Below are 12,500 nucleotides of genomic sequence, written 5' to 3'. Positions count from 1 at the left end.
GTTGTTATGGTAGACTTCCAGTACTGTTTTTCCATGTTGGTGTGTTGCTTTTTGTTTTGTTGACTGTCCAAATCCAATCCAATCCAATCTGCCCTGTGAGGGAATACATTTTTTTAAATCTGGTTTATTCTAAACTACAACATAAACTTTGTATTCTGGTTTATTCTAAACTGCAGCAATAACATTTTATTCTGGTTTATTCTAAACTACAGAATTTATTTTTCACTAAAATGGGGTGTGTAATGTGTCAAAGTCCTATGGGAAATATGGACATTTTAGACCAGGAGTAAAGAGCCCTCTATCCTAATACTGCACAGCTGTTCGGCGCCATATCCACTCTGGATCCGTCAGCCTTCCTGTGCTGTATTCTATTCTTCTGTGTTGTTCTCTTCCATCCTCCTCTGAATCCATTTTCCACTCTTTTATCTATCTATCTATCTATCCATATCTCCTCTCGTTTGCCCCTCTCTCACACACACACACACACACACACTCTGTAGTTTTCCTCTTTGTAAGAGTGGTCTGGACAGGTACAGTAGTGTAAGCGGAGAGTGTGTGTCTCTTTGATCACGCTGGGAGTGACGCGCGCTCAGCACTCTGTTGTTTTAAACCCCCTTAAGCCCTTTGATGACAGGCGCCAAAACGTCCTCCCCAGTGACACTGTCGGCCTTGATTGTCTCTCGACAGCGATGAGGCGATCAAAAGGGCCGGACATTGGGATACTGGGGGCTGGAGCGTATTAGCACTTTCAAATGTTTAAGGCACCGGTGCTGCAATACAGCTGGAGAATTGTAGAGACAGCTAGCCTTTCTAAGCCCTGGATTAGCTTGCAGTATTTACAGGCAGCTTTGGAGAAATAGAGCATTGGGAAGGGGACTAAAACTAAGAGAGTGGTGCAAATATGTCTTAAGTAAAGTGGTGTTAGTGAAAGGAGCTCTCTCTCTCTCTCTCTCTTACTTTCTACTTTTCTCTATCTCTCTCTCTCTCTCTCTCTCTGTTTATCTCCCTGTCTCCATCTCTGCTACTCTCTGGTCTTCTCTCTCTCTCTCTCTCTGTGTTACTCTCTGCTTCTCTCTATCTCTGTCTCTCTCTGTTTATCTCTCTCTCCATCTCTGTTACTCTCTCTCTCTCTGTGTCTGTCTGTCTTTCGCTCTCTCTCTCTCTCTGTTTCTCTCTGCTTCTCTCTCTCTCTCTCTGTCTCTCTCTGTTTATCTCTCTCTCTCCCCTCTCTCCATCTCTGTTACTCTCTCTCTGTGTGTGTCTCTCTATCTGTCTTTCTCTCTCTCTCTCTCTATTACTCTCTGTTTCTCTCTATCTCTGTCTCTCTCTGTTTATCTCTCTGTCTCTATCTCTATTACTGTCTGCTCCTCTCTCTCTCTCTTCTCTGGTACTAGATCATTTCTCTAGTCTGTAATTATTCATGCTGTGATCTTAATTGACAGCCTTTAAAATAGGCAGAGGGCGTCTACAGGGGTCTGCTATTTCCTCTGATAGTATGTTTCCACCGTCTCTGTGGCCAGACCCCCTGTATAGACACAAAGTCTGCGTAGGCGAGTGCAGAGCCCACTGTTCGATCTACATGATCTACATGTCTAAAATCAGATGCAATTATCAACAGAGGAAATGGCAGCACAAGTGACCCGACACTGAGAAAAATATTTAGTTTGATTTACTGAATTGTAATGCGGACATAAATGCAAATAAAATAAATACAGCATTTCTCTTTCAGTTTACAAAATGTATTTAGGTCCCTTAGAAAACAGACACAGCTTGACCTACTAATTCCAATACAATTGTTTGAATTAATGTCACATTAAATGGGTGGATTTCTTTATTTAAGCCTGGAATGTCAACATTATTGTGTTTGTATTGTGTTATGCGGGTTTGATAAGCAGGCACATACCTTACTGCAATTAGATCAATATATTGCAATGTCAGTGCTTCTAGAAATGACACATTCTGAATTGAGGAGGAGTCAAGAAGCAACATTCAGAGGCGGTCTTTAATCTCCACATATTTACTTTTGAATACTTTACATTCATTGAAAAAAAAGAAACTCTGAGAAATCACTGAGATCTTGAGCGTTATCAGTACCTGACATGCTCATAGTGGGAATAATTGACGGCACATTTCGGAATTTTCGTAAACAAATATTGGAATATCGGTGAGAGCAACATTAGCAAACAAATATAACAACCTTTGGCAACACTAATATCTGCGCTTGATTACTTCAATGTTCTTGCAAAGGCTGATGGGAATCCATTTAAGGAAATGGTGGCTAGAGGTTTTTACCCAGTAGAGGAAGTTGTGAACTTACTTGTGAATACCAAGACAGTGCATTGCTGTCTTATCATAACGGTGCTGTTATCAACAGTGGGAAACTTCTTTTTTTTTTTCTTTTTGCACCTCTTTTACATTTTATCTAAAAAAAATTCCCTCTCCCTCATCCACCTGAAACGTTCCCCATTTTTCTCCTCTCTCCGGCCTCTTTGACTTCAGGCGGCTGAAAGGCCGCCGCTGTAATTGCTCTTGTGAATTCACCAAGCAGCCCGGTCAGTCTAATTGCTCCATGCTACATATATCGCTCTGTGCTCGGAACGCCATTGACACACTGGTTATAAAGTGTGTCACGAGGATCGATAGAAGACTGCTGATACACCGATAAGGCAACTGCCGAGGTGGCACTGATAAGGCAAAGTGTTTTAGTCAAATTGTTAGTTTTTTCACTCGTCCTCCCTCTTTCTTTTTCTCTGTGTAATGAGTGATTGGGGCTCATATAGTTACTGCCCACGCATAAGCCTCTCTTTTGAATAAAAGGGACATCAGTGAAGTCATCTCTTTCGTCTAAACTCAGTCTTTCCCTTCATCCCCTCGTCCCCCCTCCTTTCAGCCGTCTGTGGAGCCTTAGGGTCGTCCATAGACATTATAATTTGGATGGAGGGATGAAAAGAAAGTCATTTATGAGTCTTTTGTTGGGTGTGCGACACGCGGTCAGTGTCCTACATTTTCATGGTGATGAGTTGACCTTTTCTGGGATTCTGACGGCACGAAGTGGAGCATGTCCTGCTTTTACCCCGCCTCACCGTCACCCTGCCTCCCTGCCCAGCCGGGAGCTCTTAACCGCCGCCCGAGACCCAAATGTTGGTCTGACATAAATTAGGAAAAGGAGTCTCAATAGGTTTTCCTGCAACTCAGAGTACCCCCAGACAGAAAGAGCTCTTCACCTCTAACAGAACTCTGAGGGTTCTCTATGTCTGATGAAGGTTCCTCGGATGAAAATTCGTTGGTAGAAAAATCATGGTGCTGTCAGTTTCATAGCACGGGCCCATAGAAGAACTATTTCCTTCTGGGAAATAGTTTGCGGAACCCTCACAAACAGAGAACACTCCACACTCCACTCCACACAAAGATGCATTTGGCAGCAAAGGGAATTAAGCCTCAAGAATCCCTTTACTATCAGTGAGTGTCATAAATGTCTAATAGATGCGTTATTACAATGTTGTGACATCTTGGAGTTTGTCAGACGCGTAGGTGCTGTTGCTCTATTTGCATGTAAATGGTTATGCCTTTATCTGTGTCGCACAGTTCAGTGGGATCCAGCTCACTTACCACCAGAGCTCAGAGAAGCTCCCACAATGCATGGCAATTGTCAGTCCTCGAGTGCTCCACATGTGCGCACAGTCTTTCTCTCTCTCTCTTTTGTCTCTCTGTCACTCCATCACACTTCTATTTGATTTTTCTTGTTCCTGCGATGGGTGAGCGTTACTTAGCCTCCACACTACATGTGTCAACAGAGCACAAAATGAAGAGTGCTCATCTTTCAGTCGCCTTCATAAGTAAGGCCGAGGCTGTGTGTGTCTGTCTGTGTGTGTGAGAGGGAGTGGAGGACGAGTCAGAAAGAGAGAGAGAATGTGAGAAAAAAAGCTGGTGAGAAAGAGTGAGAAAAGATACATGCATATTTCATCAGCTTCAAATCGAGAAGCTCTTGCCCGCCTGTTTTATTAGCATTTTAATCCCGGCTCAGGCTTGGTGAAGTGTTTCCCCGACTGTGCACACCGCGGCGAGACTTTCACAGACATCATTCTCTCTCTCGCTAAGCCTGGCCCTCCTACCGGCTCCGCTTCGCAGAAGAGATAGAAAAATGGCTCTGAGAAGAAAGACAGCCGAGAGACAGAGAGAGAGAGAAGCAGGGAGGAGAAAAAAATAATGACAGGATGTTTGAACTTTGAATCGGATGACAAAGAGAGTGAGCATCACCCCTCCCTGCTTCTCTTACCCTGGTTTTATCCTGTCACAGAGAGTGATGCTTCAGCATGGCCCTCTGCTCTATCCTGTTCTGTGTCTGTTTGTCTGTGTTCACTGTGAGTTTGTGTTGTTTTCTGTTGTGTTGCGTTGTATCATGTTGTGTTGTCATGTGTTGTTTTCTGTTGTGTTGTGTCGTGTTGTGTTGTGTTGTGTTGTTTTCTGTTGTGTTGTGTTGTGGCGTGTTGTGTTGTTTTCTGTTGTGTTGTGTTGTGGCGTGTTGTTGTGTTGTGTTGTGGCATGTTGTTGTGTTGTGTTGTGGCGTGTTGTTGTGTTGTGTTGTGTCGTGTTGTTTTCTGTTGTGTTGTGTTGTGTCGTGTTGTTGTGTCGTGTTGTGTTGTGTCGTGTTGTTTTCTGAAGTGTCGCGGGGAGGCTTTGTCTTTGGAGCCTCGCAGCTGGTTAAGACAGTCGGCCATGTTTAAATCTGACTTGCTGATTACAGACGCCAGGACAGCCTCAGACAATAGGATTTTTTTTAATTTCCTAATACCAGAATGCAAAGCCGACTAGCGCAGGTATTAGGCATTCCTAACACCTGCCGTCACTTTGATGTTTTGTCTTGTGTGCAATGTCATCCCCAAACAAAGTGCACTACACTGTTCTATGCACTTCCATGCTAATAAATGCTATTGTCATGGAGGCATGAATGAGGCTGTGTTTGTTGTGTTGTGTTGTGTTGTGCTAAGCTCTACTTCCTGCTCTGATATGCTAAGCTTTACTATTCCTTGCAGTGGTGGTGGGTTAAACTACACAGAGCTCTCTCAACTTGTGTATTTGCTGAGGGGCACCCCTGACTACATGTCTGTTTGCACTGATTGGGTGGGTCACTGCAGTCTGACAGGCGGATTCTTTGTCTTCTAATTTGCCATCAGATGCAGATAGTGGAGCAGCTCTAGATTCATTAAATTCATGCTCGTTTTCCCAGGTTCGTCATTACAAACAAATTGGCTGGAATAGCAGGTATTCACCCCGCTACATGATGCTGAAATCATATCCTCTGAAGAAATGAATTACTTCAAAGGGAGCCTGTTTTTGGTGGGGTGTGGTGGGAGTTTGTAATGCATTTAATTTAGCTTTTCCTTTTTTTTCAAATTTCACATGGAAGATGAAAGACACTCTATGAATTCAGATTTAATTTGTTCAGTCATCCATTAAAATGGTCTTCTGTTGCTCTCTCCCCCTCTCTCTCCCTCCTTCTCCTTCTCCCTCCCTCTCCCTCCTTTTCCTTCTTCCTCCCTACCCCCCCCCCCCCCCCTCTCTCTCTCTCTCTCTCTTCTCTCCACCTTTTCCCCCTCTCCTGAGCTGAGGCAGGAGAACTGAGTGGTAAATTGGAACCGCAGCGCTGAATGTGAATGAGTCCTGACGGGGGAGGGAAGGGCAGCCTGAACTTAAGCAATCAAATTAAAAAGTTATTAAGTTTGCAGTGAGCGACAAGCCCCCCCCCCCCCCCCTCTCTTCTCCACACACACACACAGCAGATCATTCTGGAAGGCCGTGGGGCGAGAAACAGAGCCATGAGAGGGACAGGAAGAGAGGAAGGGGGGATAGACGGAAGGGGAGAATAAAGAGAGAGCTGGGTAGCGATGGAATGGCAGCTGGGTTTCTAAGGAGGGAGGGATAGAGAAGGAGGGGTATGGATGGGATGGACAGGTGGATTATGGGAAAATGAAGAGATTCTCTAAGGGAATTGACCTTTTCCCAGGAGTTTGATGGATATGCAATCTGTCCAATCAGAAGGCTAACATTATAACTTTGGTTGCTATCCGTCATTTGGCATCAACATGAAATTCCCAAAGCCCAAAACTCAAGAGCGATGCCAGCAATTATTTACCTATTTTCGGTGGTTTGTATAAAACGCAGTGAAATGTGGCCTAATGACGTGTTTATTGCCTGAGGGTCAATTGAAGTGACTTCAATAGGCCAACGTCAGGATGAAGCAATCTCATGCAACCAATTTCATTTCTGATGAAATCACTGCGTTCAGAAGAAAAAAATTAATGTTCTCAAGAGAGGCCCTAAACGTTGTGCCCTTGAGCTTTTGAGTACACCTAGGTATATATGTGTAAGAGCCTTTGAGTACACCTAGGTATATATGTGTAAGAGCCTTTGAGTACACCTAGGTATGAGCCTTTGAGTACACCTAGGTATATATGTGTGTGAGCCTTTGAGTACACCTAGGTATACAGTACCAGTCAAAAGTTTGGACACACCTTTATTTTTTTTGAGAAGTGTTTTCTTTAATTTTATTATTTTCTACATTGTAGATTAATACTGAAAACATTTAAACTACGAAAGAACACATATGGAATGATGTACTAAACTAAAAAAGTGTTATCTACCATCTAGAAAATAAAAAAAGTAAAGAAAAAACTTCTCAAAAAATGAGAAGGTGTGTCCAAACTTTTGACTGGTACTGTATATGTGTGTGAGCCTTTGAGTACACCTAGGTATATATGTGTGTGAGCCTTTGAGTACACCTAGGTATATATGTGTAAGAGCCTTTGAGTACACCTAGGTATGTGTGTGAGCCTTTGAGTATACCTAGGTATATATGTGTGTGAAAGTTTTTCTGTGTGTGGGTGCATGATGCATGTGTTTTGGTTATGTATAGCGACACACACAGTGCCTGATAGTACTTCATCACTCTCTTATAGCCAGCACTGGCCTGAGAGAGCCGATCAGCCAAACAAAAGGGAGGGAACGAGCTCTAATTAGGATTTTGCTGCGCTTGGCACGAATAAGCACGAATAAGCTGGCTAATAATTAACCTCTCAGAGATTGTTTCTGTCCCGCACACTAAATAACCGCTCAGAGAGCGATTCAGCTCCCACTATTAGTCGTAGTTCACCTAACATGGGGAAAAAAATACATGACCGGGGAGAGTTTAGTTCCCATACAGCCTCCAGAGCCAGCCCAGAGTCAGTGGCCAATCAGGCGTGGGATGATGAATCTGTATTAATGCCAGTGAGATGGGGAAAGAGGGATGCTGCTCATTACAATCTGTGTTTCCATTATGGTTAATGCGCCCAGCATATGCTGTGAGGATCAGGCTTGTAGACGACTTTTGCACTAATGGATGCTGGGGTTTGAGTCATGCTTGAGATCTCTCAGTAATTAACATATTTGGAAATATTTTGTGTATTAGTAATTTCAACCAAGTTGGGACATTAGTTTATGGCTGTGGCCACTCGTCTGTGCTATAAGCTTTCTTTAATGTGTGTTTGCGTGTGCGTGTGCGTGTGCGTGTGCGTGTGCGTGTGCGTGTGCGTTTGCGTGTGCGTGTGCGGTTGCGCGTGTGTGTGTGTGTATATGTGTGAATACGAGTCCTTGTAAGTCTATGTGTGTATGGCTGTGTGTGTGTGTGTCTGGGCTTGCTTGAAGGGTCACTGTGTGTGTGCTTGCTTCCAGGGTTGTGCGGCGTTTGTCTGTTTTGTGAGAAATAAATAAAGAGCGAGAGAAAGTAAAACAAGATGTCACCCAGCTGTTGCAGCGTCTGGAGATAAAAGAATTCATTTGTGACAGAGGATGCCATGAAGCACCCTGGAGGGAAAGTTCTAGATATAAGCAGGGATGTTTACACCAGATTGTTCTGTCTTTCTCTCTCTCTCTCTCTCTCTCTCTCTCCTGTTCCCCTGACTCTCTCTGTCATACAGACACACACACACTTTACTCCCCTGGCTTACATGCACAGGATGTGTTATGTTTTGCCTTTTTATGACAAATAAAGAGAGCAGGAAGCAGCCGAGACAAAAATAGATGTGAAGATTAGTGGCATCAGAGTTGGCCTCTTGGCTCCTACATCTGTTCCCCTGTGTGTGTGTTTGTGTGTCTACTGTGTGTGTGTGTGTGTGTGTGTGATTGTGGTGTGTGTGTGTGTGTGTGTGTGTGTGTGTGTGTGTGTGTGTGTGTGTGCGCGCGCGTGTGTGTGGTGTGTGTGGGTGCCTTTCTGTCTGTGTGCGTGTGCGTGTGTGGTGCGTGCGTGCGTTTGTGTGTGTACATAGTTATCGGTTTTTATGTGTGTACAAGTGTACATCTGCTCCATCATCTGTTGTATGTCTAAGTGTGCATCAGGAACGGCAGCAGAAACAGCAGCAGCAGCCGCCGCCACGCTAACGCAAACCGCCGCTTTTATTTGCTGTGCCTCCTGGGTAAAAGACGCTCTGTGAGATTGCTTCCCTGTCATTCTCACATGAGAAGAGAGCAAGATAGAGAGATAGCGAGATAGAGAACAGGGAATACAAATAAAGAAGAAAGACGTGAAAACGATGGGGGAAGGGAGAGGAGGAGAGGAGAAGGGGACCAGAGAAAAGACCAAATAAAAGGATAGAAGACCGAAAAGGGAATGGTAATAGAAAAGATGATGCAGGGAGGGATGGGAAGGTGGAAAAGTTTATTTATTTATTTATTTATTTTTTAAATGGAACTATGGATGAGAGAGGAAGAAGAGAATGCAGGGATGATGGAGAGCAGGTGGGAGAGAAAAAGGAGAGGAGATGGGACCTTGGCCACTCAAGTCATTGACTATCTGTGACCAGCACACCACAAGCCTAAAGCAATTCCAAAACCTCTCCACCTATCCCGTGCCACGTCTCACACCGGCTGACCAATCATGGCCCTCGGTCTGCAGGGACGGGGTAATTTGTCTTGGGGGGCTGTTTGGCCGGCTGCGTGACAGGGCAAGAAAGCGTTTCACACTCACACACCCCAACCTGGCATGCGCCCCAAAAACTCACCGCTGGCCCCATGGTTCACAAGATAAAGAGGGTGCAGCTCGGAAGCAGGGATGATTTAACAGAGAAGTGAGAGAGCGAGAACAATAAGAATGGTGAAGGAGAGAGAGAGAAGGAGAGGGGGGACAGGGAGAGAGAGAGAGGGAAGGAGAGAGGGGGATAGAGAGAGATAGGGGGAAGGAGAGAGGGAGAGAGGGAAGAAGAGAGGAGGACCGAAAGAGAGAAACATATGTACACAAACCTCTGTCTCACACACGCACACACATCCATGCAGTGCTGTATGTATTTCAACATATACTTAATGTATACTGTTATACTGTTCTTTACTGTTATACACATTACCATATATATACTCACATGTGGCTACTAAATATGTGAAAACCTAGGTCACACACAAGGACACACACACACACAAGATGCTATTGGACAATATACTTCCTTTGTGTTGACTACATAAATTCCATGATTTTTCATTTAAATATCCATTATTATAGTCACAAGATATCTAGAATATAGAAGTGTACCCACACACAGAAATGAAAGAAACTGTGAAGGACACACACACACACACACACACACACACACACACACACACACACACACACACACACACACACACACACACATTGAATGTCATATGTGATGGAGTCTGATAGTCATCTCTAATGACTATGAGAGATAAGCTTTCGGTAAGTCTCTGTGGGTTTACCCATCATGCCTGGGGCAGCTTACCTCCTCCCGACCATTTCCCCAGCCTCACATGTGCTGGAATGGTGACCTTTGCACCCAAGATCAGAGGTCAGCTGGACACATAGTGTGTTTTAACTTAGCAGCTAGAAAGGTCAGCTTTGACAGCTTTGGTGTGTGTGTGTGTGTGTGTGTGTGTGTGTGTGTGTGTGTGTGTGTGTGTGTGTGTGTGTGTGTGTGTGTGTGTGTGTGTAGAGAGAGTGAAAGATTGTGTAAGATTGTATATGTGTGTGTGTGAGAGAGATTGTGTGAGATTGTGTGTGTGTGTGTGTGTGGTCTTCGACATGAGCGTGTGTTTGAATTAGTGCTGTTAAAAATAACAGGTCCATTTTTGTGATAGATTTGAGATATTTTACAAAAACAATGAACAGGATTAACGCAGCTGCCTGGGTTTTGTTGTTGTTTCTGTTAGTGCATATGTAATGGTTAAAATATCTGGGGGCATCCCATGTTCACATGCCACAGCACTTGTGTTGAATTTCAGCGCTTCAAAGTTTATTGAGCAAGTCAGTTCAGCTTACCATACCACGTTCTAACTCACCTAATCAGTAGCTCCGTCCAGTATCTCCCTCCCCATCCCTGTCTCTCTCCTTTTCTCTCCACATCTAGTCAAACACCATTTCAAAATCAAAATCAACGTCCCTTCAAACTTTAGGCGCTACGTGATAAATATGCTAGTTGTATTGGAAATCTGTAGTTCACTGGAGGCAATCTGTGTTCAAAGTTCAAAGGTTCAATATTCTTCCTTCGTGTTGATTCTACATAAATTCCACAATTTCACATTTAAATATCCATTAATACAATCACGATTAATCACAGCAAATTGTGCAATGAATTTTTGTTTTATCGATTGACAACACTAGTGAGTGTGTGTGTGTGTGTGTGTGTCTGTGTGTGTGTCTGTGTCTGTAATGAATGAGGTTTGTTCAGGCAGATGGCTTGCTAGCAGTAGGAGAAGTTACTACTCAGTCAGTCAGCAGAGGTCAAAGTTGAGATTGGTGTGAAAGAAACACATGGGACCACTCATACACACACACACACACACATATGAACACACACACACACACACACACACACACACACACACACACACACACACTCTCTCTTTTTCTCTATCTCTCAGACAGACACACACACATTCTCTCTTTCTCTCTCTCTCTCTCTCTCACACACACACACACACAAACACTTACACACACACTCTCTCTCTTTTTCTCTATCTCTCAGACAGACACACACACATTCTCTCTTTCTCTCTCTCTCTCTCTCACACACACACACCGGACACACACACACACACACACACACACACACACAAACATGAACACACAAACACACAAACATGAACACTCTCTCTCACACACACACACATATACACACACACACACACAAAATATGACTCTTCAGTTCTTTATGGGTTAACGATTATCCACCACAAACACTTTGCAACATCAGCAATCTTGCTTTCTGTCAAAGTATGATTACAGTTGTTGTAAAACTGAAACTGCTCAAGAAATGCTCACGGACTATTACCCAAACCAACAGAAGAAAGGCTAGTAAAAGAGCTATAGCTACTGTATTTACTACTCTCTTCTTCACACACACACTGAATCACTGTATCACCATACCACAATGTATCACTGTAACACACACACACACACACACACACACACACACTCTCTCTCTCACACACACACACACACACACACAACCACTGATTACACAATGGCCCTGTCCAATGGTATTCGATGGAGAAAAGTATTGAGCATCTTCCTTTCTTTCTGTCTTTCTTTCTATCTGTCTTTCTTCCACCACTTATTTATTTGTTGGGTGTACAGGAGGAAACCTTTCTGTTGCGAGTCCTCGTCTGACCCTCCATCAGACTTCTTTAACTTCCTCATCTCTTTCTTCTTTCCCTCACCCTGTGGACTCCACCTGTCCCAACGTATCTCCACCCAGCCTTAGGAATATGTGTGTGTGAGTGTGTGTGTGTGTGTGTGTGTGTGTGTGTGTGTGTGTGTGTGTGTGTGTGTGTGTGGGTTGGGGGGGGGGGGTTATGGGTTATACATTTCATTTGTACAGGGAAGAAATGCTTGCTTCCTCAGTGTTGTCACAACTGTTCAATGCTGGTGACACAATGCCTCTGTCTCTCTTTTGATTTTTCCTTCTTCTCTCTCTCTCTTTCTTTTTCTTTTCCCTTCTCTCCCCTTCTTTCTTTCTGTCTGTCCAGGACTGGGTGACTGCTACCGACCTGCTGATATCTCTGGACAGACTGAACACATTTGGTGATGAGTTCTTCAAGGATGCTAAAGTGCTTCGCTCTTATTTCTACGCCATCTCCGATTTCACAGTCGGTGGCAGGTAACACCCACACACAAGTACACACATACACATATTCACAGACACACACACAAAGACTAGTGCAATCCTGCATTATGAAAAAGGGGCCCCTCAGTAATGAATGGTTCTTCCTCACTTAATACCCCTAATGGTAACTACATGCACACTGACTCTACTCTGGTAACTACATGCACACTGACTCTAATCTGGTAACTACATGCACACTGACTCTACTCTGGTAACTACATCCACACTGACTCTACTCTGGTAACTACATGCACACTGACTCTACTCTGGTAACTTCTACTCTGGTAACTACATGCACACTGACTCTACTCTGGTAACTACATGCACACTGACTCTACTCTGGTAACTACATCC

At 44.0% G+C, this 12,500-nt stretch overlaps 1 protein-coding gene across 1 annotated transcript in view; it reads left to right on the top strand.

Annotated features, from left to right (window-relative positions):
- LOC122129923 (laminin subunit gamma-3-like) overlaps window positions 1-12,500 on the top strand; it is an 85,910-nt gene that overhangs the window by 24,253 nt on the left and 49,157 nt on the right. The window contains 1 exon segment of the mRNA XM_042704651.1: window positions 12,010-12,140. Within this exon segment, the coding sequence (XP_042560585.1) occupies window positions 12,010-12,140 (131 nt within the window).

Source organism: Clupea harengus, unplaced genomic scaffold (genome assembly GCF_900700415.2).
Source record: "Clupea harengus unplaced genomic scaffold, Ch_v2.0.2, whole genome shotgun sequence".
In the NCBI taxonomy this organism is placed as follows: Eukaryota; Metazoa; Chordata; class Actinopteri; order Clupeiformes; family Clupeidae; genus Clupea; species Clupea harengus.
Note: the sequence above shows the minus strand (reverse complement) of the source record. Positions and strands in the feature narration are given on the sequence as shown.